The sequence below is a fragment of the Aulonocara stuartgranti genome, assembly GCF_965226115.1.
Source record: "Aulonocara stuartgranti genome assembly, chromosome: 16".
NCBI lineage: Eukaryota > Metazoa > Chordata > Actinopteri > Cichliformes > Cichlidae > Aulonocara > Aulonocara stuartgranti.
Window position 1 is genome coordinate 7,138,338 of NC_138952.1, and position 27,828 is coordinate 7,166,165.

At 39.8% G+C, this 27,828-nt stretch overlaps 2 protein-coding genes across 6 annotated transcripts in view; both read right to left on the minus strand.

Annotated features, from left to right (window-relative positions):
* Positions 1-143: 143 nt before the first annotated feature.
* On the minus strand, positions 144-18,482 carry stk17b (serine/threonine kinase 17b (apoptosis-inducing)). Its single transcript, XM_082508956.1, has 7 exons — positions 17,940-18,482; positions 10,981-11,193; positions 7,899-8,037; positions 6,648-6,774; positions 6,266-6,314; positions 5,013-5,192; positions 144-4,631 (listed from the first exon to the last, which is right to left on the minus strand). Exons 1-7 carry the CDS (start codon positions 18,059-18,061, stop codon positions 4,412-4,414), a joined length of 1,050 nt encoding a protein of 349 aa, XP_082365082.1. The 5' UTR covers positions 18,062-18,482; the 3' UTR covers positions 144-4,411.
* A 2,759-nt stretch (positions 18,483-21,241) lies between these two features.
* The window catches only part of hecw2a (HECT, C2 and WW domain containing E3 ubiquitin protein ligase 2a), a 47,117-nt gene continuing 40,530 nt past the window's right edge, over positions 21,242-27,828 (minus strand). For all 5 annotated transcript variants that reach the window (XM_082508624.1, XM_082508621.1, XM_082508622.1 and 2 more), the window contains 3 exons: positions 26,523-26,608; positions 25,966-26,078; positions 21,242-24,788 (listed from right to left, as the gene is read on the minus strand). In XM_082508624.1, the coding sequence (XP_082364750.1) occupies positions 24,677-24,788; positions 25,966-26,078; positions 26,523-26,608 (311 nt within the window). In that variant the 3' untranslated portion in view covers positions 21,242-24,676. The remainder of the gene's footprint in view (positions 24,789-25,965; positions 26,079-26,522; positions 26,609-27,828) is intronic.

The following is a 27,828-nucleotide window of genomic DNA, read 5'->3' on the forward strand; positions in this document are numbered from 1 at the left end:
GCAGGGCAGCATGCACTGTACATCCATCTGTATGATCTCTGTATGAGCTTAAATAGCATCTTTGCACTTTGCTGATGGCTGCGAGTCGTTCTGCTGAATGTAACTTCAGATGCATTCCATTGTTTACTACTCGCTGTATGTTGTGCTGTGTTTTTTTTTTTTTAAACAAAAAAACTGAGTGGATTTGACCTTTTAAAGGAGCTCAGCTCTGATTGGTTTTGTTCTTAGACTCTGTACTGCTGTATGAGTCAGTTAAAATAATCCTTATTTATGTCACATGCTCTCAAAATGTCATTTAGTGGCTGTAACAGTCAAAGAAACTTACTGTCTGGACTATCTCATTAGACGTCCACTGAGTGGGAGTTCTTGAAGCAAATCAATGAAGTATTTAAATATTAAAATGCAAAGCTGAAACAATTATTCTAACATGGAACAAAGGTCATCAGTTTTTATATAGCTGTTACATGTACCCAACAAATATCCCTGGGAGGGTTGATTGAGGAAGAGTATGTAGGATCAGCCTCTGCTAGTGCCAACTCAGATATGCCGATTGTCCCGCTGTGGTGACCTTTGAACTGAAAGAAGCTCTTAAGGTACTTTGAGCTGATCCATTATATTTAACAAGGCTTGGGACTGGTGCTAAGAGCACAGCAGCTCACATTTGGTCCTCCAGTGTTTAGCTCCATGGTGCAGTGGTCATGATATCAGCTTCCATATATGAGCCTTTATTAGTCTTTGTAGCCCGATTCCTACCATTCACACTGATGGTGGGTAAATGGTAAATGGCCTGTATTTGTATAGCGCTTTTCTAGTCCCTAAGGACCCCAAAGCGCTTTCCACAACCTGTCATCCACCCATTCACACACACATGGGTGACATAAAAACCCTATAAAGATGATGTATATTAAAAGGTTAATATGAAGTGTTTGAAACATTTTTAATCAGCATCCACTGTTGTTGGGGTGCGTGCGTGCGTGTTTGACAAAAATATGTAAAAACATAACATATCAGGACCCCTTTAGAGCAGTGTTTCCCAACCGGTGTGCTGTGGACGATTATCTGGTTCTATCCGATTAGTAAGTCAGCGGTCCTCAACCTTTTTTGCGCCACGGACCGGTTTATGCCCACAATATTTTCACGGACCGGCCTTTAAGGCGTCGCGGATAAATACAACAAAAAACTAGTACCTGCTCTGATTAAATGGGTTGACAATTCCTAGTAAAACAGAAGGAGAAATTAGTCACGCTGTAAGACTGTGCAGTGCAAAATAGCAATAGATAAATATTTGAAAAGGAAAAAGTCAATCTGAGATGAGTCCTGGAGAAAGTTCTGACCCAGATGAAGGCCCTAGCATGACTAGTGGTCAGAAGAAAGCAAAAAAGGTATACTGGGACAAACTGAGCCAATTCCGCTATACCTGGTGGGCGGGGAAAAATTATCAATATGCTTTTTGTGACATTTGTTTGTTGGTGTGCGGTGTGATTTTTCTAATGTGAAATATGTACTGTGGCTCCAAAAGGTTGGGAAACACTGCTGAGAGTTACTGAGCTACTGGTTTCCAGTCTGTGCCTGCTCACTGGTACACACTGACACAGTATGACCCAGTATGAACTCTCAGCTCTGCAGGGCCAACAGGGGGCAGCGTGGAGCTGGAAAAACATCAAAGCACAGACACCATTTATTTTCTACAGTCTTTAATGAGCTTTTCCAGTTTGCTTTGTGATGCCTAACATTAGCCTGAAGCTAATCAGAATACAAATTATTTTTTTAGTTATTTCAGATGCAATCAGAACGCTCATACTTTAAAAAACCCAAAACATAAAAAGCAGAATAAAGGTAGATCTGATTTATTTGTGCTTGTGGCAGGTTTCATTCTGACATACAGTAATCCTTCAGTCTCAAGACAACAAAGAGGAATGCTGAGTGACATCAGCGGCACTGACACAAAGAGCGCTCGCACACTCCGAGGCCGCCGAGTGACGCGAGAACAACAGCAGCTGTACAAAAACAACACGACGGTTACAGCAAGAGTCTGATGGAGACAATGGTCCAATGGAGCGTCGGCACCAAAGTGACGTCAGACCCACCTGCTCTGCAGATTTAACCAACTCCAAACCTTTTATTCTCAGAGCAGATGGATTCAAGCTTATTTCCGTTTACAGCAGTCTGCTCTTTTACAGTGTGGCGTTCCAGTTATAAAGGACGACAGCACGGCCCAGCCTCCTCACACACACACAGATACACAAAGGCCTTTGTGCTGACAGCAACAACAAACGCACGCAGTGTGGTCCCGTTCGGGTTTGGCACCTAAAAATAAAACCAGAGGAATGTTTTCTCTGGAGGTTGAGAGCTGCCACTGTCTGAGGTCAGGATTTGTTGCTGGTGGCACCTTGGCTCCTCTGTGAAATAGTCATCCCTACTTTCTCATCACCTCTCCACAACTTAAAGCAACCATCAGGAAATACTTCTTCCCACACTCACTCTTCCTGTTTAATCACCTCTTTCCTCTCTAAAAACCATCTGACACCTCTCTGTTTCCCCACTTTGACTTCACTTTCCTGAACCACCTCATTGACTAATCCTTCCTTTCATCATCACCTGAATCTCTGCTTATAAGACACGTGAGTGCATTATTTACATAAAAAATAGAAGTCCAGCACATAAATATTACAATAATAATAATAATAATAATCAGCTTGTGAGAATAACATTAAGAATAGAAAACAAAGAGTGAGCAGCAGCCCTGAGATGAAATCTTGAGGCACCCGGACCTGCGGAGGACTGCAGGAGGTCTAAGTGAAGGCTCTGCACACACTAAGTGCTAAAGTTTCTCCTCTAAGAGGAACTCGCAGCTCAGGGAGGAAATCATTTGAGTAAGTGCGGGCACGGCCCACTCGGCTGATTCACCCCTTTATACTTACTTTTACTGCAGCACACTTCCAGCCAGAAATTTCATAATAACCTAAATGCAGATTAACACTGAAAGGTGCATATTTAGATTTTTTTTTTAAAGAGCTTTCTATAAGACCCTGAGCTACGTTTAAACCCTCAGTATGAAGCATATGTTGAGAAAATCCAAGTCTGACATCAGGTTTAAAGGCAATCATGCAGCAAACTCTTTCACGAGTGGATACAGGTACCAAAACTATTTTTAGATAATGTTACTCTGACCTGTCCCTTTTTAATATCCTAGAGTCAAAATTTTCCCTCTAATCATGTAGAAGTTGACTTCAGAAGCTTCTTTGTGGCGTATCTAAACTTATTTTCAAAATAATTTGCAAACAGGGCTGTGGGAGTGTAGAAATAGTGGGTTTTATTAACCGATACTCAATTTTGGCTCAGAAGACTGACTATAAGATATCCATGCTGATAAAGGCTTCATTGCATATTTTCTGTTTTTTTTATGGTTAAATTGCCTCATGGTTAAAAACAAAAATGAGACACAGGAACTCTGGAGGGATGCTTTAGTTTACTATTTAACTTCCTCGCGGTAAGAATGCTGAAAACCTGGAAGTCTTTGAAACTGAACCTTGATGGTTAAAAATCTGTTTAATAATATTAATAGGCTGGAAAATGGAAAAAATTAAGTTGGTAAGTGAATTCCAGAGGGGGGAAAAAAACTCCACTAATGTTGTTGCTTGTATCCATTTCTGAAGGATTTATCTGCAGCACTATTAAGGAATGTTTGTCCTAAATGTGGTCCACATCTGGCACCGATTCCACCTTACACAAGGCAGATGTCAAAGGAGCATCACCCTAACTCCACCATGTCTCCCAGGCCACATCTGGCCCACAAAGCAGCTGCTATAACTAGCCAAAAGCAGGCCTGATCAGGCCCGAATGTGGCCGCTATCTGACTTTGATGCGACAGAGAAGTTACCCTGACGCGGGCAGCAGCGGATTTTATCTACAGATAGAAACCTGAAACACTATAACGCTGCTGCCTCTTTTAAACATGCAAAGAACAACATGATCTCACTTCCTCATAGCAGAGGCGCTAATCTCTATATCACACATTTCAGCTGAAGCACAAGTGCAACCGAAAGCAGCTCCAGGTGAGTCAACTTCCAACAGTTAAGGCAAAGAATTCAGAAGCACCAGAAATGTTGCATAGATTCCCCTGGAAGTCCTCCGGAGCAGCCTTCATCAGCGCAGAGTGGGTTTAAGACAGGAAATTAAATACTTGAGGTTAAACACACCGCATTAACTGAGACGTACTGTACAGTATGAACAGCGACACATCAGAGTTTAGCCGGTTATCTTTGGTTGGTTTGAGTAGATCAGTATAAACAGAACGGTGAATGGTGGCCGGCACGCTGCTGGTTTCCAGGAGACTTAAAACAATTTAAAAGCTCAGAGGAAGAAGTGATCACCGCTGCATCTTCATCTCCCTCTTATCATTTTTGTAGCTTCAAAAGTCAGCATCCTCCTCGAAGCGAAACCTTTTTGCGTGTGAGTGGGATGACTCCAGGAAGTTTTCCTTGTCTTCAAAGTCTTCGTGAGGGGCCGCCCACTTTGTGCCACAGCTCCTGGTACGGAAGGCGGTGGCGGCGGGTTCCGGGCTCATGCAGATTTGCGGCTGCTGCCACAGCCAGGGGTGACTCATACAGTCGACGGCGCTGGGCCGGTCCCTACGGTCAAAACAGAGACAGTCCATCGATTAGACACATTCATGCAAAGAGATCGAGGTGCTGGTGTTTCACTGAACAATCTGATCTTTCCTTCAACCAGATTTCTTCCTTTATAGATTAACACCAGCAGGTTCTTCTTGACATACTAGTTCTGATGAGATCATACTTAGCCCAGCATGCTGCCTGATGAGTGTGAATCCATCACACACCAGTGGAAAAACTTTAAAACAACACATGACGTGACTTGGAAAAACATCCATCACGGTTCTGTTCACAGCTATGTTTTCATTTTCATCTCTCTGTTACATGGAAGTTATGTTAAAACACCCACACTCTTACACTCGCACACAGACTCTCGCACACAGATTGTCATTTACTCACTCAGGTGCTTTGACCAGCAGCTTGCGGATGAAGTCCACAGCGAGCTCAGACACCCTGGAGAAGGCCTCCCTGCTGTAGTCCACATTGACCTGGGAAACATTCAGATACGTCTCCTGCTTGTCGTCCCCAGCAAACGGAGACTCGCCCGTCACCAGCATGTACGCGATGACGCCCACGCTCCTGAGAAACACACACAGGACATATCAGACATGGAGAGTCTGAAGGCTAAATGACACAAGCAAAATATCTGAAATAATCTTAGAAAAACAAATAAGAAGAACGATGTGTTCTCATCGCATTTGCCACAAAAGAAGTGGGAAGCATTACATTAATACCCACACTGCCGAAGATCGCCTTCACTTTCATTTCCAGTTTGTGATGTTTTTCTAATGAAGCTGCATATGTTTTAGATTTATGTTCACAGTGACCAATTCTTTTAAATCAACCCAAGTAAATACTTTACGTTTTAAATTCACTTACAGCTCCACAAATGTGAGGAAATGTGAGGCTGGAATGAGCTTTAAAATTTGTGGCTTGCTTTACATTTTCCAGACTTAACCGTATTTTTATACTTTTTTTTTTCAACCTCACCTATGGCCATTCATACTACACCAAAGTCAAAGTAATAGAGCAGTAATAGATAGACAATAAAATGTCAAAAAGTGTTTTGGTTTTTCACCATCTACTTTGGAAATGTATTATTTTCACAGTGGGTTTACCATAGAAAAAGAAACTCCAAAAAGAAGACATTCTGTCAGTTGACAAAAATGTTGTTTTATAAATGGTAGGACAGTCTGCAAAAGTGCTAACAGAACTTTATCTGTAAATTTAAACATTTATTTCTTACAATTTAAGCTTAAAGCAGCATTCCTTTCCCATGTGGAAAAACTGAGATATATTCCTTAAATTGAACTTCTTTCCTTATTTTAAAATATGTCAGGGATTACACATGTGGTTAAACTTTACTAAATTGTACTCTGACAAAAAGCAGAGTTTCACTGGTCTGGCACACTTGAGATCAAAGTGGGTTGCATGTGGCCCACGATGTAAAATGACTTCCTGTGCTGTGGTCACTGGTCACCACATCGCTGAGAGTCACTTCCAGCACGTACGCAGCTTAAGCTCAGCTTTTATTCTCCTGGTGGTGGAGTTCATGTTACTTTCTCTTCATGCTGGAAGTGGCAAAGTACAAGTGGTGATACCGCTCCTTCCAAAGGGTTAAACCATAGCCCATTTAGTACAGATATACTCACCAAAGGTCACTCGCCGTTGTGATTGGCTCGTAGTTGAGGATCTCTGGAGCTGAATACAAAAAAAAAAAAGAAAAAAAGAAGAAAAAAAGTAAAAGCTGTCAGTCAACAGTGAGAAGAGAAAAGATCTCTGTGTAATTTCCCAGATTAATTACTGACTCATGGTTCTTTCTGCATTTATTTATAGGTGTGTCACTCATCCACTCTCACAGGAGCTAGCACAGTAAAATGCACATGTTGGGTAAGAATTGATCAAATGCATGATCTCTTCTTAGTCAACATTGACAATTTACATATAGTTTATTATTGTGAATCTGACTGATGTTTGTCTATAAATATGTGTGAAATGTCCGCTGCCGCCTTTGTTTCATGAGCGTCAGCTTACCCACGTATTCAGGTGTGCCAAGAATCTCTCGGAGCTCTCCGACCGCACCCAGTCTGCGTGCCAGGCCAAAGTCCACGATCTTTATGTCTCCTGGAGGCGACAGGCTGGTCAGGAGGATGTTCTGTGGCTGAGAGAGGCAGAGAGGGAACAAAGTGAAAGCAGGAAGTGCTCGAGGGATAAAACTCATTTCTGATTGCAAAATTCACCTCATGATGAATGTCTCTGCACAGGAAACAGTTATTTAATTAAATAAACGACTCTTATGATATTGCGCCATTCTCTTTAAAACAGTCTGAGAACATTTAGTGCTGTATGTGACTGTCCTGTAATCATAGGGTATTCACAGGTATAAATAAGACTTATTGATTTAACTTGAAATGAAATTTAAGACCAAATCTGCACACATGAAAGCTGAAAATATGCTCGTTTAAAGTAAATGCACTGAGGTCAGCCAGTATAAGTTCTCCTTTTTCTGTTGTGTCAGTTCAGTTTGGCTGTTTGAGAAGTTAATTTGCTGTATCACTGTTTTTTATTACTTTGATCAGGTCTGGGATTAGCCGATGTCTTTTAAAAGGCTCAAATTGCTTGTAAAAAAGAAAAAAGTGAAATGAAACTCACTTTCTACAACATTATCTGTCTTATTCAGGCCACACCAGCTTGGTCCCTCACACTCACCCAAACTGATTTTAGGACAATACAATACTTCTTTTTAAAGGACCTGTGGGTCAAATGACAAGTATTCCTGACAGTGATGACAGTTTTATGTTGACATGTAAAATTCCCACCCTCATGAGTAAAATAACACATTTAACAAAGGCATTTGCTAAGATTTGGTATTTAGTCAAGATCTTGAATTTTTGAGACAAAAACCCCACACATTTAATCCATTGTTGTGGCCCAGGAGAGTCAGAGGTGTGTGACGATCCTGGTATCAACATGTAGATTTAATTTTGTAGTCCTATACAAAAAAAAAAAAAAAATCAGCTGATTCTTAGGGGCTCAGGTGGTGGACACTCGATTTGACCCTGATGTAGCGGCAACAAAACTCTTCACACCCTGCTGTCACTGCAGCAGAAGTCAGTTCCATGCTCTCTACAATCCTGATTCTAGGCTTAACTGTGGCATTAAAAAAGGAATTTAGGATTTTGAGCGCTTAGAGAAGGGAAACACCCGAGTACTTAAGGTTAAGTCTGTGGTGAGTTGAGTAAACGGTTAAAAATAGATTCACTTTGGTTGGATGTGTCTGAATACCTTGAGGTCTAAGTGGACCAAGTTGCTCTGATGGAGGTAGTGGACTCCCTCCAGCGTCTGCCTGATCAGGCGCGTGATCTGGGCCTCGGGCAGCAGCTCGTCGGATACGCAGTGGTCAAATATCTCTCCACCGGCCGCACTGCATGAACAGGAGACAAGAAGGAATGTCTGGTGAAATATGAAACACAGACCAGTTTGATACAGACTGTGTGTGTGTGTTAGAGTTTCCACAGGAGAAAACAAAAATGCATTTATGGATTAAAGGGTGGTGCAGTGGTTTTAGTCTCCAGCCCACAGCCAGAGGGACGCAGGTTTGATCCTGCATGTTGTGGTAAGGTTTTATTGAGAAAGAGAACCTCCTTCCTGCTTAGTCATTGCAAAAAAACCAAAAAAACCCAAAAACACTGCAGGCACACAAATGAAGACTGAAGCGCTAAAATGTACAAGTAGAAAGTTTTACTACACCTCAGATAACTCAAGCTTCTAACTGCCATTTCTGAATTTGAATTTCTATCCTTGTTGCTGTAATCGCAAGCAAAATGTCGGTACGAGTTAAGAACAAGCCTAAAGCTGAAGAGAAAACTCTGGTTTGTTTTTCGCAAGTTTCACTCGGTTGACAGTAGTTAGCACTCTGTCAGTAGTAGCTGCATAGACTCCACACATACAAAAGTACGTGACGAGCTTGACTATTGTATGGGCATGCCATGCATCCAGAGGGGGACACACTGAGCATCTGTAAACACTGTAAGTTTTGTATGTAGAGCTTTATGTTCAGCCATGTGTTTACTGCGAGCTTTTAGCTTTTACTACAAATCATATGATTCTTTTTGACTTACCCTGTAGTTTAATCTGCCCGGCAGTATATAAAGTAATGAAAGATTTAAAACTTAAACCTCAATAAAACTTAATTTGCTGAAAAATTGGACCACATTTAAAAGAAAAAAAAGAAGTAAATCAAAATAAGTCCCATGTATTTTTATTTACTTAGTTTTGTAAGTACGTCAAATCTAGGCCTCATTTCTACTTTCTTGTTATTATTATATTTCATTTAATTAAAGTGTTGCACCTAATTTTAGTTTCTAGCTCAGTTAGCTGTAAATAACCATTGCATGTGCAATGGCAGCTGGCTGATGCAGCGTCTTCACACTCAGGTATGAAATAAAGATATATTGATAAAGAATAAGGGAACTGCACGAGACTGAATGAAATAATTCAGGTGAGGAATGCATCTATGATCCAGAACAAGGAATTCTAATGGAAAAGTAAACAGATGAGAGATAAATCAGTAAAAATAGCCGGACGGAGAAAGACTTTCAATAAGAATTCAAAACATGCTAACAAAAGTAGAGGTGGAGAAACTGAGAAAGCAGAAACTAGACAGCAGGATGCGGGTAAAGACATTTCTAAACAGGTGCACTACATAGCAAGTTTTTGCCACGCATGATCGATTACTGCTCCTGTTCTAGAAACCTTGAGTTTGTTTATACTGAGATGCAGGAAATGCTGGGATTTATTTTCCATAAAAACGAGCCAACTTGAATTTCACCTGCTTGCCGGCAGATTTCCTCTCTGACTCCTTCCTCCTGCTTCACCTGAAGCAGCTGATTGATGCTGGGTTTCATTCATACAGTCGATATTAAAGCTCATATTAGAGCACATTAATCTGCATCTTTCTAAGACAGCTGTGACTACACACGCCATTTAACAAAATCAGCCCACAATGACTCTGTGCGGTGTTCTGTAACAGAAACCTACAATTTCCTTGTTATTTGTGGCTGTTACAGAATAGGTTCAATGTAAATCCTGCATGACAAAATAAGAAAGAACTGTGGTACGTCTTTGGCAAAGATAAAAACAAAAACAATCCTCACAATCTGTTTTATACATTATGACTCATAGATCCAAAACATTATCACTCCGGTTTGTAGCGGAGCTTTGTCATGCTGGAAAATGCAGATTGTCAACAAATTGCTCCTGGAAGAAGTTGGTCAGTAGTCTTTAAAACATATTATCTAATGTATTAACTGTATCACAGAAAGTCTTTACTTTGAAGGCACAGTGTCTCGGTTTCCAGTTTGCATCACACTTTTCACGACTGCTTAGCAGGGAGTTTCCTATGGAAACAAATACCAACCACAGCAATCGGCAAGCGACTAAAGCAATTTCAGGGATGTATTTGGTGCAGCACTCAGCAGCTTCCAGACTGCTTGCTGAACAGCTGGGGGAATACAGATTTTTCCCTAGTAACCAGTGGTTGCTACTCAGTCTCTGGGTTGATTGGCACTGAGGCCTAAGAAAGAAACTTGTCCATACTTCTATTATCACTGCATCAAAATGGAGGCTTTGCTATTTATTTAGCCATTGCCATGGCAAATCTGAGTATCAAAGATCCAGGCGGCGATGGATCTATCTGATTTTCAAGCACAATCTCAGGTTGAATACAGACTCAACCTCAGGAGTTTCTACTTTCTGAGTTTAAAGTTGGCTTCGAATACTGCTGAAGCTGCTTTCTGGAACAAGGACCAGGCCATTATTTTCCAGACTGTCTTAGATCAACAAAGTGAGCTGTTTACCATGTTTGCACTTTGGAGGGGATTAAGGTGTCTCCAATGACAATTACAGGTGTGGTTAGAAAAAACAGAGCAGTTCATTTCAACAAGTCCTCATGTATTCTCATATCTAATCTTCCAGTTTCAGTTTTGATTGTACAAAGTGACAAGACAAATGGCGGCACAGACAAAGGACGTGACATTCATTTGAAAAGGGCTTTTAAATAGGAAAGGTTAAGAGGTCAAGACTAAGAGGACGGTGGTTCAGGTCACCTTCAGCTCAAGCTTCCAGCATGTTGCTGTAGCTTTCAACCTATTCCTGATAAACCTGTTATGAAGGATGAGCTGTTTGCTAATTTAGCAGCTCCTTAGGACTTGACAAACAGGACTTCGCCCTCATACAAGCGTTTACAGGATCTCACTGCTGGCTTGGCGTATTTGAGGAAAATAGAAGCACTCAAGTAAAATGTATGAATTAAATAGGATGCAGCATATATAAAAATAAAACAGGCAGAAAGTTTGTGTGAACTCACTATTCCAGCACTAAGACAATGTCGTGATCCGTTTCATAAGCGGCATGCAGGTTGACCACTCGGGGGTTGTTACGTGCCATCTCCAGGACAGCCATCTCATGGATGACCTCTGCCCGGCAGTCACGACCTCGTCTCCTCTTTTTTAGGAATTTGGCAGCGAACGCTTTTCCTGTGGTTTTCTCCACACACCGCTTCACCACAGCAAACTTGCCCCTGAGAGGAAAAAAAAGCAGGACAAGAATACACAAACTGAAGCTGAGTTTTAATTTATTTTTTTACAGTTATATTGATTAAACAGGAAATGCCTGAGTAAAACTTTTATAAAGTTTAAGTAAAAACCTCCATAGTCAAAAATCAAAACCAATTGAAAAAACTGCAGTTCCTCTAATACCCACTGGAGGCTTCCATGTTAAAATGTCCAACTTTACAGCAGAAATAAACATGTTTACAGCCTGCTACACAGACAAGTGGCCTCTGTAGTTATTTCTACTCTTTTATGATAACCCTACAGGGTTTGAATTTTGTGGGGTGTGAGGTTGACAGATGGATTAGTGCTGCCCTCGCAGTCATGTAGGCTCTGTATAGGACATTTACCATCCTATGTTTCAACACTCACCATTGGTAATGAACTCTGGGAATGAACAAGGTCATGGATAAAACAGACCCAAAAACATTTTGTCTGTTTCTGGGTTCAGCTGTAGCGATAAGGTGAGATTTTTCTTTCTAATTCTTGCTGTAGTAAAGATGTCAGTAAATGTATTTTTTTTTCCTGGCTAACATATCCAGGACATGAATTACCATGCATTTAGGTCAAGGCCATTATGTTCTGAAATTCTGCTCATGCGAGGTGTAAGTATAACTAAATCCAGCTTTTTAAACCTTATTATGGGGTAATATCAATTTGATTAAACACATTTTGTTAGGTTCCATTTATTAATATTGGAGTTGTAACCATTTATTTAGATTTATTCATCTGGCTCTAAATAACCACCTGGATTTGATTTAGAGTTGTTTCTAGAAGAACTTGGTTAGGATTTTTTTAGTCTTTTCTTTAGCACAAATGCCAGAAACCAATGGGTCAAGTCATGGTTATTACACCATCTTATACATATACATATAAGTGTATATAAACAGGCTTTTTTCCAGGCTACAAATTGGCCTTTGGCATCAACTTAAGAGAAATCTTTACTTTTCTTTCCTTTTATTTTTGTCCATTGCGTAAAAAAATGTTTCAGATATTTTTACAAATTGTCTATCAAAGTGCTGGTGATTTTCCTTTGATGTAAAACGAAAGCTTCTTTGGTTGTTTCCATCATTTTTTTTTCTGTGCAGGAAAAACCCTGATAGATGTTGTGGTTTGAGCCATTATCCACTGTAAGATTAATTTAGATGGCTAAATATCTCCAACATGATTCACCGCAAACTTTCCCCAATATAAGTCAAATATAACTAATGATTAATATGTTTCATTTTATGCAGAAAATGCTGATTAGTATGTGGTCCAGCCTTTACAACATAATATCTGTAAGTGACTTTGTGATAAAGGTGTTATACAAATACAGAAATGGCATTAGATAACAGGTTCTGTGTGCGGGAGTGTTATCTAATGCTAGTACATTTCCAACAGCCTACTGCCATGCTTTGTCACCGTGGTAACCATTTGTTTAGGTCATTAAACTTCATTTTAGAGCTATTTTAATATTTAATACGTATTTTAAACTTTGTTTAAAGTTCACCTTGTTACCAGCTGTGCAGATAACAGCCCTAATTTCAGCTCTCTAGGAAAACCTAACTTTTCTAGGTTACAGACCCAGAAGGAGTTCTTTGAATTGTGCTAAAACATCCTGCACATCATGTGATAGCATATAAGCCTCCACCATGTTAAACCTTCATGTCTTCTTGTACATATTCTTTTCCTGCTTAAAGGAAATTTGCTTTGCTTTGTTAGCGAGGGAGTTCAATTATTTAAGTAGAATAGATATTTATGTATATTAAATGGTCAGAAGTAGTTTGGTTTAGTTTAATAAGCAGGAAAATGAAAAGATTTCTGGTGAAAAGCCGACTCTGAGGCAGGAAAAGTCTCTACAACTCAACTACCTGTTTCTTTTGTTTGGCTGCACCTTGTAAACAACAGTGTTGCTCCTGAAACGGTCATACTAGGGATATTCCCTCTCAATGACATCATACAGAGCCAAGGGCAGAAAGACCGGCCTGAAACAGAGTTCAGAGCAGTCCGAAGCCTGAGCTTTCAGCTGACAAGATTACTGACCTCAATATTTGAAACTTTAACCATGTTTAATGCGAACATCCACCAATGGAAGAGGAGATGTAACAGAATAAGCTCCCTCTGAAGACACTTGCCAAAAAGGTGTTTTGTTGGGGGGTTGTTTTTTTTTTTAAGATCAAGATCTTATCTCACGTTACAGTCATTTCAAATACACAGACAAATGATGATTGATGTGTTTTTAATTAATTCCATGAACAGCAACAACCAACAGAAGCATTTAAGCTTCATTCTGACAAATAAATAAATAAGTAAGGACACACAGTGAAAGGTCCTTGTTTAGGGATTTAGTTATAGCTGGGAAATTACCTTAAATTCAAAAGTAGAGCTACTACAGTTTAAGATTAACACCTTTGTGCCAGCCATGTTCTCATCACTGAGTTTTAACACATTTCACATCAGAACTTCCTGTTTTAACAAATTGCAAACAAAGTGGCGAGCAGAAGTAACCCAAGCCGGTTCTGCTTTCTTAAGTCTGCTTTCCACATGTACTTGTTTCCTTCCTCCTGCAGACTAACACTAGCTACACTTTAATGCTCTGCGTGACGCATAATGACTTCAAACACACCTCGGGCTTGTCAGGATATGATCATCAGCTGCCTGCGGTTGCCATGGCTCGTACACAAACACATGATAATGGTCTCCTTTTATACCAAGGCTTCATATTTTCCCACTGTACAATAAAGTCACCTCCCCGGTCAGAGGCTGGAGTGTTAAGACTTAGAGTCCAGAGTCCAATCACCATTAACTTAGTGCATTACACTGCATGACTCGATCTGAGCTATTCAGCCAGCACATGCAAAAAGTTAGGGTCAGTGTATCAGCATGAATACACAGATAAGTGACATCAGCTGTCCTTCAAATGTGTGTTGTTGCAGCTCCTTCTTGAGCTATCTTATTTTATTTTACTGAGCTGTTTTTACTTCATATAATCTAGTTTGTTACGGGCTATGTTTAATATTTTGCTAACCTGGTAATTTTCCAAATTTGGGGATTTTTAAAATTTTTTTCTATCTGAACAGTCATGCAAGACCTCCTCTTTCATGTGACAAGGTAGCACATTTGCTCAACTCTTCCTGTTTATTAACACTCAATGCTAAAAAAAAAAAAACATTTTCTGTAGAGTATGTGCAGAAAAGAAGTAAATATAATTTTTTTTCTCAGTTTTCATGCTGTATAGTCTTAACCTCTGTAATTTAACCTCTTGCCTCTCTCTACCTGCTTATTAAATGACAACCCTGTTTTATGTTTTAACTATCCAATTATCATTCTTGGTCTCTACTCCTTCATATTAGCACTAATACACTAATAATTAGTCTCCTGGACAAACGAATCACTCTTGGGCCAACAAAGATTTCAGTGTGCATGTTAATATTAGGATTAGGATTTTTTCATAGTGAGTAAACCACACAGTGGCATATTAATGACTAACCTCACGTTGAGAACCAATCATTTCTGATGTTTTCTTGGCTCAGAATTGGTCAGTTTTTGGGGTCTTCTTCCTGCCATGTATGGCATTTGTCTCCACCCATCTGGGTCCCTCAACATGACAACAATTAAATCCTCATCCCAAACCTTTCCTCTGCTAATGTTTATATTCTGTCTCAGTTTATGCCTCAAGTTAAAGCAGAACAGGACATTTTAGGTTTATTTTTTAAGGTAACTACAAAGTAAATGTGGTCAGGGGCAATATATACAGTATTTTACTGGAATGCAACTTCACATAAACATAAATAGAAGTTTTTTAAGGTCTTATGTAACAGTCTTTGTGGATTTGTGCATTTCCTTGTTGTGTTGTAGTAAATGTTAAAAACTGTTAACTGTTATTGTAGGTGTGGTTTCAACAGGAATGCTTTTTGAGTCACAACTCATCTGAAACATGCTGAATTTTTCAAAGTGTGGAAAATTGTCATAGTAAGTGGGACAAGTTTACCCTTATAAAGCCATCAATATTTAACGGTTAAACTACACCCCACCATCACTGGCACAACAGATATATCAGAAGGAAACTGCAGACATGATGTAAGAGTTCTTTTGCACAAACTGTAATTAAAGGCGGAACTTTCTGGAAATCTGCACCTGCCAGTTAAGAGCAGATTAGAGCTATTAAACCTTTCTGCACAGAGGTTAAAATCCAGCCACTGGTTGTGAATATGAATTCCTGCAATTAATCATAAGAATCTTAATAAGGTATGATTACTTGTAAAAGTTGAGAAATACTTCATGCGGTGAAAGTCCTGGGAATTCTTGTTAAGATTGGCTTAGATTATTTTAGCTGTTGCATAGGCCAGTGGTGACAGAGGCCATTACCAGCCTACCAAAGGGCCCTTGTCTAACACCGTTTGATGGCTAAAAGCTTAGATTTTCCTGTTCACTGTCATTTCTTTTGTGGAGATACAGGTTCACTCCACACTGTGAAAATGTCTTAAAAGTTAAATTACTCAGAAAAACTCAAGTGTGACAGATTTAACCCGTTCCATGGTGGTGTGTAAATTTTAAAATACATCTAATGACAGTTGAGTCAGTAAATACAGAATACTGAGATCTATTTGATCATCTCTTAGGCTGTTTAACCGTTTTCCAAATTAAATACTACTTCCTGTAGTCTGGTACAGGAAGGGCATGGGGAAAAGGTTGCAGCCTCTTTTGAACCTTTGTCCTAAACCAGCTGAACGTTTTCAGACTGTTTTTCATTGCAGTTAAAAAGAAAGGGAAATATTTACTGGCGTGTTTTTAGAGATCAAACAGGACTTTTTAGTCCCATGGACTAAAATGAGTGTGATATTTTTACTACTTTAGTTTTTACTCACTGTAACACAACTTCAGGGTTTTTCCTGCTCAAAACACAGCCTTTGGGGGTTGACTACACTGTGTGTTACCTTTTAAAAATAAGTTTATGACTTTACTGTTATTTTTGCCTCTTTGCTGAGCACCAAGTATTTTATATTCACAAAAAACTGAATGACAAGCTTGACACTAAATTTTTCCAAAACTCTGGTATTGTAAGGAGTAATTGTAAGGAGTCCTGAAACAGTCTTAGAAGAGCAGAGGATGCACCAAGTTTCAGATTTTTAATATATAGGTGTATCGTCTTGGTTAATTTCATTCAAAAACATAATGTTTTGACATGAAAATTTTATGTTTATGAACAGCATTTTGTTGCTGTATAAGATTAACCATAATTCATGTAGCAATCACAAATTTCAATAAATAACTTTTTTTTTTTGCTTAAAGTGGGCAAAATATTTGCTGTACGTAGATTGTAAACGAAAACCCCTTTGAAAGCCTACAACACATTTTACTCACATGCACCTCGAGAGACTAAACAGACTAAAAACCTCTTTTCTCAAGAATACATTAATGATTCGGTACAAAGCTCATGTGTACTTAGGTGAAACTGCACAATTAGCCCAGTATTTGGTCATGCACACTTTCGACTAGGTAGAGTGTTGTTTGTGCTCTATAACAGCAATAACTTTGTGTCTTTTAAAGAACATCAGACTTTAAATACCTTCAGATACAAAGTTTTATATTAGTTTTATATTATATTATATAATATAATATATATTAGCTTTATATCAGCCAGGGATATATATCAGCCTAATAGTTTCAAACATCCCTCAAAATCTATATTCTATCTATCTATGCAGGAGTCACTATTTTACAGCCTATCCGTTAGTAGAAAAGTAATCTCATAGCATACTGGATGCACAGATTGAGAGCGCATTTACCTGAGAAAGCATTGTTACAAGCATGCTCTTTATTTTAATCAATATAAATAGATACATAAGCAATACAATGCTCCAAACCTAATATTCCCAGTCAGCCCTTGCATTAAAGGTTATTCCCAGTAAGGACCTTTTTTCTTTTTCTTTCTGGGAAAAGGGTGCTTGATGTGTAGTGATCGTTAGTGAAGAGGTACTGTTTAATCCTAAATTAAGCTTGGTGAATATTTAGTAGGAGGGTTATGTGATCTTTAAAAATGTCAGGTGTCTACTTCTCCTTTTTTGGAAACCAGACTGTGTAAAGTTCACTTATGAAAGACACAAACAAGAAGCAAGTTACATGCATACATGTGCCTTCTTGCTCTGCTTTATCTTCAAAGCAATGACAGTCAAATAAAGAAATGCTTGGAAAAACACTGACGTGCACCTACTAGGAAATGTAAGCACACGCCATGTTTTTAACACTTGATTTCTTAGTTCTTCTTATTTCTACACCACTGAAAAGAACACTAATAACAGATGTAGCCGGTAGGCTATATATATTGTCCCCGTCTCCAACTGATTCAGCTCCACTGTCACAACAGGCATGGGAAATCTTTCACAGCTCCTACAGTGCGACGCATCTGTCCACCAGAGAAACATCCGTCCTATCATCTGACATTTACTTTGGTGATTTTGAGATATTTGACTTTCCCTATATCAGTAGCCGTGTATTTACATGTCTACAGTAAAGCTGATACCTTCTATGGCACTGGACGGTGCGTTCCTGTACCTGTACTTCACAAATGTAGTACTAAATAAATACAACAAAAGACTTATAAGTAGTAACCCTTTCTTAGTAAGTGATAGTAATACAGAAACTGAGTTTCATCTGTAAATATCTGACTGTATAGTGTCAGGTACAGCTCCCAGGTGTCATATACAGCAGGTGCACTCTCTGGCGGACTCACCTGCCCAGCTCCCCGGTGATCTCGTACACAGTCTCCAGCGGCTCCGTGCTGATCGGAGTCTGAATCTCGCCGAGCAGTCCGGCGGAGAGTCCGCTACGACTGTCCAGCCGCCTCCGAGACATCTTCCTCTCCTCCTCGGTGCTGCTTCCCGGCTGAAAACGGTGCCAAACGCCGAGCAGAAGTGAGAGAAACGGTGAAAATGAGCTAAACTAACGTTACCACTGCTCGTTTCGCCGTAGTTACATGTTAATGTTAGCTCAGCCGGTCACCGCGCGCCGCTCCAGCTCCCCGGCTAGCTCAACTGTCGCTAAGTTAGCTCGACGGCACTTAAAAAGTGACTTAAACCGATTTTCCTCAGCTCAAGAAAAGCGAAGCTTGGGTCTATAAAGTCCGCACTCATGGGCTGTTAACACAAAACCTATCCGAGCTGCCGCTGCGGTTGGCTGTTAGTCCGCTCATTGAGTTTGTCCGCACAGTTTGCGATCATTTTCACATCCCTGTTTGACAACGTCGTCGACGCGTCAGTGCGCATGCGCACTGCTTTTGCGTTCAGTTGAAAGGTTTGAATTTGGACACGGCCGAGATATGGCAGCCTATTCATGTCACTAAAGGAGCGGGTTCGAAGTTCAGAAAACATAAATGAATAAAATAAATAAATAATGAATCTTAATACTCAAAAGTTGGACTGTCAAAGTCCAACTTATGAGAGTTAATTTAATTTACAATATTTGTGAAATAACAAGCTTAATGTTTGTTTGTTTTTTATTATAAATATAAGACATATGGTATATATGTGTGATATGATTTTTCAGTTTTACAATAATTTTATTATAATAGCACTTCATCACCTTGACATACTATCTAATAATGGTGACTTATTGTAATTATAGATGGAAAATGCCAATCATGAAATAGAAAATGCATATCTAGGTCTTGCACATATGAACTCAGTTTTCAAGATTTTAAATCTCTTAGCTCGTGTGTCTTTAAAAACACTAAAAAACTTATTTCAAAAATACATTTGTAAGATGAAAAGTTTAAATTATATCAATGGAAATTTAGATTTGATATCTCACAAATTTGACAAAATATTCTACAAAATTATCAGAACTTATAAGATTTTAAAATTTATTTATTTTTGCCATTTCATCTAGTGTTTCTCTTTCTCGCACAAGGTTGCTTCCACATAAAACCATCCACTGTGTATGTACAATGTGTACCTTTATTAACAATGATCTAAGCTTAACACAGCCCTCAGCATCTAAACCAAATTTTCATTACTGCATGCATTCCAATCTGATATCTTTAAATATCTGCATCATTAATATATTAATGTAGCTTCACTTATCCTTTTTCCTTTTGTTACTTGGACAGAAACCTCAGGTTTAGTAGAGGAGTGTTTAATCAGGGTGAGGCCTCCTTCATGATATACTTTGGTACCATTAACACAGTTTGTTGTTGACATACAGTGGCTTGCAAACGTATTTGGCCCCCTTGAACTTTCCCACACTTTATCACATTACAGCGACAAACATGGATCAATTTTATTGGAATTCCATGTGAAAGACCAATACAAAGTGGTGTACACGTGAGAAGTGGAACAAAAATCATATATGATTCCAAACATTTTTTACAAATAAATAACTGAAAAGTGGGGTGTGCGTAATTATTCAGCCCCCTTTGGTCTGAGTGCAGTCAGTTGCTCATAGACATTGCCTGATGAGTGCTAATGACTAAATAGAGTGCAGCTGTGTGTAATCTAATGTCAGTACAAATACAGCTGCTCTGTGATGGCCTCAGAGGTTGTCTATGAGAATATTGGGAGCAACAACACCATGAAGTCCAAAGAACACACCAGACAGGTCAGGGATAAAGTTATTGAGAAATTTAAAGCAGGCTTAGGCTACAAAAAGATTTCCCAAGCCTCGAACATCCCATAGAGCACTGTTCAAGCGATCATTCAAAAATGGAAGGAGTATGGCACAACTGTAAACCTACCAAGACAAGGCCGTCCACCTAAACTCACAGGCCGAACAAGGAGAGCGCTGATCAGAAATGCAGCCAAGAAGCCCATGGTGACTCTGGACGAGCAGCAGAGATCCACAGCTCAGGTGGGGGAATCTGTCCATAGGACAACTACTAGTCGTGCACTGCACAAAGTTGGCCTTTATGGAAGAGTGGCAAGAAGAAAGTCATTGTTAACAGAAAACCATAAGAAGTCCCGTTTGCAGTTTGCCACAAGCCATGTGGGGGACACAGCAAACATGTGGAAGAAGGTGCTCTGGTCAGATGAGACCAAAATTGAACTTTTTGGCTAAAATGCAAAACGCTATGTGTGGCGGAAAACTAACACTGCACATCACTCTGAACACACCATCCCCAGTGTCAAATATGATGGTGGCAGCATCATGCTCTGGGGGTGCTTCTCTTCAGCAGGGACAGGGAAGCTGGTCAGAGTTGATGGGAAGATGGATGGAGCCAAATACAGGGCAATCTTGGAAGAAATGTGTAATAATGTGTATGTGTTAGTCCGCATAGGGAAATAGTTCCTCTGCATTTAACCCATTCGCCCAGTGAAGCAGTGGGCAGCCACCAATGCAGCGCCCGGGGAGCAGGGACGGTACCTTGCTCAGGGGTACCTCAGGGTAGCTGTTCAGTGGAGTTGAACCCCCCGACCTTCCGATCATGGGGCCACCACTCTACCTACTGAGCTATCCCTGCCTACTAAACCTCTTGGAGTCTGCAAAAGACTTGAGACTGGGGTGGAGGTTCACCTTCCAGCAGGACAACGACCCTGAACATAAAGCCAGGGTAACAATGGAATGGTTTATCACAAAACATAGACACGGTCTAAATCCAATTGAGAATCTGTGGCAAGATCTGAAAACTGCTGTTCACAAACGCTGTCCATCTAATTTGACTGAGCTGGAGCTGTTTTGCAAAGAACAATAGGCAAGGATTTCAGTGTCTAGATGTGCAAAGCTGGTAGAGACAGCTGTAATTGCTGCAAAAGGTGGTTCTAAAAGTATTGACTCAGGGGGCTGAATAATTACGCACACCCCACTTTTCAGTTATTTATTTGTAAAAAAAAAAATGTTTGGAATCATGTATGATTTTTGTTCCACTTCTCACGTGTACACCACTTTGTGTTGGTCTTTCACACAGAATTCCAATAAAATTGATTCATGTTTGTGGCTGTAATGTGACAAAATGTGGAAAAGTTCAAGGGGGCCAAATACTTTTGCAAGCCACTGTATATTAGATAACTTTAGTAAAAGATAAGTAAGATCGTGAATCATTCATAAAAATTTTCCATTTGTTCTTTTATTACAATCATTGGAGTGAAATGGACACACACACACATACAGGAGCTTTGCATAGAGTGGAATTCTGAAAACTGGAGCCGGGTCCTGTCAGATGTACACAGAAAGACGAGCGGTGCAGCAGTCTTCATCTGCACCTGAAAAGCCTCAAATTGATGGTGAACCGAAACTGACCCAACCGGGTGAATATCCTAACGTGAAGCGTCGCTGCCCATGCCACAAATCTGCTCCTCAAGCAAACATGAGGTGATGCTCTGTGAGCCAGAAACAGCGGTGGGGAGGAGGGGGGAATGTGTGGTTGTTCGACTGAAATAGAGAGCAGGCCTAATGGTTGACTTTGCAAGCCCCAAACCTTTGGTACATCCGGTGCAAAATATATATATTTAAACACACAACAGGACAGACATACATATACATTTATATACAAAGAGACAAACAGGACTCCACACATGGTACACATACATGTGCTCTCACAAAATCAAAAGCAGCCCTATTGATCCCTTACCTGTTCAGCAATGAACCATGACCATCAGCCTGTGACTGAGACAGGCAGACACGCACATGTGAAGTTTTCGAAGCATGCTGCCAAAATACTCGCTGTTCCACTGTCACGGAGAGAGCTAACAAACACCATCATCCTCCGCCTTGTTCCCACGAGCTAAAGGTACGACAGTGCCAGGTGAGCACAAGGGCGCACGCCTCAGGTGGAGCGCCACAACCGGAGCGCCACAACTGGAGTGGCACAATTTAACCAGCTCCCTCACCCCTTTGTCTGAATGTATAGCAATATCCTCATGCAAAAAAAGCTAGTAAGGACAGTGTGTTGCACTATTTCAGCATGCAATATCGAGCTATAACACAACGCCACCTAGGAGTTTCTACCAGGTCCAGCTCACGGAGCTGACCAGGAAGATCCTGCATGCATTATTAGGGCGGGGGTGGGCGAGAGGTGTGGGTAGGGAGGCGGGGCTCAGATACAAAAGTCTGCCCACACATGTCGCATCGCAGGTGGGGATCTCTACCACTATTCCAGCCCCTGTGGTCTAACTCCAACAGGACTCTGTACAGTAGGTGTAATCTTGCATGCACCCTGTAGAAAATGAGTTTGTGTGTGTGAGTTCACTCAATGTTCGATCACATGCTTCAGAGACAAAACTACTGTCTGGCATGGACTGTATGCAACAAGTTCTAAAGTACAAGGCCATCATCATCATCTTAATCTACCCTGGTCAGGAAGCCACTCAGAGAGGACCAGACCACTGGTTGTTTGAGTTGAGTGGGACTTTGCTGCCCTCTGGTGTTGATATCTGATATTTTGTTTTAAAAACTGCAGCTCCTACAGTGAGACGCTTGGATCTGGTCACATGTTTGCAAAGAAATAAAACTTCATTCCCAAGAGGCACTAAAATAATCCCACCAATGCCTCATGGTACATCTAATAGCCATTCACTAGAGCGATGCATCAAAGCGGCCACTGCGTTGCTCAGGGGAGTTGGACCTCAGATGCTGCACATCTATGAAAGCAAAGGTTTATATGCAACTTAAAAGCACCATAATGCAATTAATTTAAACAATTTTCAAGCAGTTTAGTTTTCTAAAAATACCAGAAATTTATTTTTGATACTTAAAATGTGGATTTTTATTCCTAAATCCTTCTTTTACTTTAGCAGTAACAGTAGTAATTGCTATACATGATGTTTAAAATCGTGGATCTGCTTTTTGTGATGATTAGTTAAGTGTAAAATGTAAAAAGTGATGGGTATATGCCATTATTTTGACCTTCCACTGTCCTGTCAAAGTCTGAGTTGAACTGAGAGCTGCAAAGAAAACATTTTGTCTTCTCCTCACAACTGCACTCCATCAGTGACTTCTATTTTATCATTTTGGGGATCTTATTGGTCCAACCATGAAAAGTGTTACATGAGTGAAATATATATATATTTTTTAACGGCATAAAATTTGATATGATTGTAATTTTCTCCTCCTAATTACTGCATTGTGATGTTTTGCAGTGACTAATGTTAGTGCATGGCTAACAGACTGAGATGTCCTTCTGCATAAAAAATGATTTAAAAAGATAAATATTTAAGTTAAAACACTTTAAAATATGCATCCTTGGTAAATGAAAGAATATAGATGCGATAAACACAAATAAAGCCATTAAAAACCATAAAAATGAGCCCAATGATCAGTTTAATCAAGGAATTGGGTTATTTTTGAGGGTTGTTATCAGTAAAATGTTTTCCTCCCAGGAAATGTTACGACCTGTGACCTAGTTTGGCATTTCTTTCATTTGAGCCCTGATCCCCCGAGCAAGCTGGCAGCACCATAGATGCATCTCATGAGCCATCATTGCATTTATAAATCATCAGTGCTTAAACAAACCGAGTCACGCTTATGTTGAAACCTTTCAACTTCTGTTTCCTGCTCGAGGTTCATACATTCAGTCACTGGTTTGGTACATTCATCACTTTCACTGGCTGGGGAGGACTTTGTGTGTTATGTCAGAAAGTCCCTCTATTGCTCATGAGAAATGTGTTGTAAGACAGGAACCTTGCGCTTCTGTTGAAACCGTTCATGTGTCACATGTTTTTTTTTTATGTTTTTGGGCTGTGGTGTCGCAGTAACTGAAGGTAACAGTCCTGACCTCAAACCTGCCGTCATTACCACAATGTGTCACTGACGCTGCGCACAAGCACCGCCGATGACCTGCGACTCCATGTCCAGCTCATTTGGGGTTCTAAACTGTGAGAACAGGTGTGTTTTCAGTGTGTATTTGTGCACACCAGTGTGTCCCCTCTCTTCGAACAAGCAGCCAGCGTTCGGTTTAAAGACTAAAATGTCACTTCTTCCCGCGCCGATGAAGACTCTCGGGGAAAACACTGGTTTGCACTCATAATACAAAGACAATGCTTAAGTGTGTATTTGTGCAAAGGTGATTGGTGTGTCTTATAGTTCATATCACTGCAGCCCCGGAGCGGGACGGGCACAGTTTTGAGGTCCAGAGAAGGGAAAAGGAACTCAGTGGGTTTTTGGAGCAGCTGTCTCTGAGGAGGTGGAGGAGGAGGTGCTAGAAATCCAGTAACCAAGGCCATTAACTAAAGAGATAAAGCACACATGTGGCTCAGTGAACAAAGGTTACCATGAAAACAAGAAATTGTACTGTACAGCTTTTCAACCCGTCCTCCGATTCTCCGTCTTTTGTCCTGAAGCTGTCGGAGGTGGAGAATCAGAGCAAAGCCGGCGTGCCGAGTGATGTAAAGCCAGTCGGAAAAAACAGCAGCGTCATCCAGGGAGGGGAAGGGAGGGGGGTTTAGTTGCCTTTTGAGGATATTAGTTTTATTTTTAATGCCTCTAAGTGAGGAACACAGATTTCCAGATGGTTCTCTCTCCTGGGTGTCGGCCAATTTGAGGTTACTCCAAGCCGAACGTGCTCGTTTCCTCGACAGCGGTTACCAGCTTCTCGTAGAGCATGGAGAAGGACGGGTAGGGCGGGAGGTCCAGACGATTAAAGCAAGTGTGAGCCCTGTGGAAACACAGCGAGACCTTATGAAACAGATGATGAGATGAGTCATCTGTTAGATTTTTCTTCTGCTTTTGTTCCTGTCAAATAATACACCCAAAAAGAAAACTGCTGCACTTATACCCTACAGAGCTGCAGGTATGCTGCGTCTTTATTAGTCACTTGTATTTATAGAGAACATTTAGAAATAGCAATAGAGTTGACCTTAAGTGCTTTGCATTCAAAAAACATACAAAAAAACCCAACATTTAAATAATGAATTAAAACGCTGTGAATGAACGTCAAAATCAGAATATGATCTTTGATCAGAAACAGTATTGCTTTTTTTTTTTTTTTTTTTTAAACTTCACTTAAAAAAATATATTTTTAACAATATTAATATTTTATTTGTCTTAGAAACAAACCAAAAAAAATGTATGTAAATTGTTATTATATAAAATGTGACATAAATTGATGGTTCTGTTTTTTTATGTTTGCATCTATGTTTTTTAACATTTGTAATGAGCCCCTAAACATTTATTTTTTGTTACATTTTCCATTTTTTTAGTCTAATGATGTCAGTATGTATGCAAAAGCCAGGGGAAAATAATAGAAAAAAAACAAATAAAAATTAATTAATTAATATGATAAAAATAAAATAAAATAAATAAAAAGGCATTAAAAAGGTAGATAAATGTCATACGTATTATATCAAATTTGTATGATAATTAATTTGATATCCTATTATATCAAATTAAGAAAGAAGCGAATGAATACAGAAATATAAATTTGTCTTAAATTTTATGTCATTATTTTATGTATTTTCAGTGATTTAATGGCAGTTAAATTTTCTTTTAAGTTAAGTTTAAATTAAGTTTTCTTTTGAGTTATTTGTTTACTAGATATTTGTTTGAAATTGTCGGTTTTGGTCCCCCATAGAGAAACACATAAATAAATCCACTAAAATTCTTAAGTGTGTTTACGCCCTAAAATTGTGTCGTATCTCTCCCATCATATTTTACAAAAAAAGTAACAGAGGTGACGTATATGAAGCCTTAACAACCTAAACAGCCCGTTAAAGCCCTTATTCATACCTGTTTGATCAGCGTTCATATTTATGGACATTTTATTTTGAAAAGATTCACTCTACAATGTCTCTGCTATTATTCATTTTTGTATAGTCCCTAAAAGGTGAGGTTACCTGGGTAAGGAGGTGATTTTCCCCCACTTCTCCACGCAGAATCGGCGAGGTCCGTTACTTCCTCGTAGTGAGGCAAAGCCCTCATAGGGAATGCTGGAGGTGCCCGTCACAAACTGAGGAGAGAAGAGAGTCAAGAAAAGGATGAAATGTAGTCAGTGTTTAGGCCATAAAAAGTTTGGGTTATTTCACTTACTCTCAGGTTCTTTGTTTCAGTGTTAAATAAATCAGAAAACTGAATACACCTTGTTTAAATAAATGGGACATTCCTGGAGAATTAGAAACATATTAAAAAATGTAATTGCAGGCGGTGTCCACACGGGGGCATCCTGTGTGCATGCGCTCCCCCTCGTGCCCTACCTCAAATCAAATCAAAATCAAATCAAATCACTTTTATTGTCACATCACATGTGCAGGTACATTGGTACAGCACATGTGAGTGAAATTCTTGTGTGCGAGCTTCACAAGCAACAGAGTTGTGCAAAATACAATAATGTAAACAAGCAAAATACAAGAATGGCTACATCTGAAACTAATAAATATATGTACAATATATATACCTGCAGCAGCCTCAGCCTCTGCTCGTTGTTGAATCTTTCCACAGCCGCCCAGAACCAGCGAATCACTATGTGGTTGTCATGGTAACCTGTGGGGAGATAAGACAGCGATGGTGCATGAGTCAGACGAATAACAAATAATAAGGGCGTCCGTCCCCCTGTTCCTGAGGTTTGTGAGCTGGCTCTGCTTCTTAATGTTTGATGGACACAGCGGTTTGGTGCGTCTCAGTCGATTCGTCCATTAAAAGCGCCCTGACACTGAGTCATGGCCGATTGTCAGCTCGAGTTTTGTTCTGTCTCTCAGCTGCTGGCGCCTTTTCAACTTTGCTGGCCAGAACCCTAAAGAGCCTTTAAATGTGATGGCTTTGGACACCGGCACCTGCAGCCTGACTGTACACCGCATACGCTGTAATAACTCCAAAGGTTTGAAGCTTATTGCAGAGTAACATTAAGTGAAGTCCAGTACAGCTGTTACCCTGCAAATTTAATCACTTGTTCACAGGAGAATTATTATATATTGTGAAAAACAACTTGATTAATTTCAGGTAAGGCTTCAGTCTTTTCAGATTAATTAAAGGGGCTTTGTTCAGTTCATTTCAAACTTCAAATTTTTATTCTAGGGTAGCTTTGTATGGTTTTCTGTTCGAATTAATCCTTCCTTATCTTAAGTTGGGCACTGGTGCAGTCATATATAGACCAAAACAAACTTCTTCCTCTTCAAAGTCAGTTGACGCTGAGGCCAGTCAGAGGCTTCAGCTATCGACCCCTCCCTGAGCCTGGTTCTTTGGAGGTTTCTTCCTATTAAAATTGAGGTTTTCCTTCCTACTGTCACTGGGGTCTGATCGTTCGGGTTTTCTCTAATATTTTCTAATATTGTAGGGTTGTTACCTTTCAACATAAAACCCTTTTAAGGTGGCTGTCTTGTATTTGTAAGGCGACAAGAGAGCAGCAGTGTACTGGTTGCTCACAGCGGAGCTAAATTAGCAACAAAGCATGAACAGTTTGGAGATATTATAAACTTGTTGATCACCAGCTTTTCTTTATGTGTTTGCAAAAGTTTTTCAGTACACTCACTATAACATAAAGGTCTGTCATGTGTCTGTGCCACTTAACTCATTTTATTCCATTTTCAAGCATAATTTCACTAATAAATATAATTTCTATGCATTTGCAAATGTTTATATATGTTTTTCAGTTTTTAAGCCGACACGGATGCCTACATACACATACAAGAATAATTCTCATGAATACAGCTAGTCTTGGATCAGTATTTGATATCTGTAGACACCCAAAGCCAAGGTGTCAGTAT

Coding starts and splice junctions, on each gene's coding strand:
- stk17b (XM_082508956.1), bottom strand. CDS start 18,061: ATGTCTCGGAGGCGGCTGGACAGTCGTAGCGGACTCTCCGCCGGACTG. Junction 6,775..7,898: donor TGGTCCACTTAGACCTCAAG/GTATTCAGACAC, acceptor TGCCTCTCTCAG/CCACAGAACATCCTCCTGAC. Junction 4,632..5,012: donor CTGCTGGTCAAAGCACCTGA/GTGAGTAAATGA, acceptor TTTTGACCGTAG/GGACCGGCCCAGCGCCGTCG.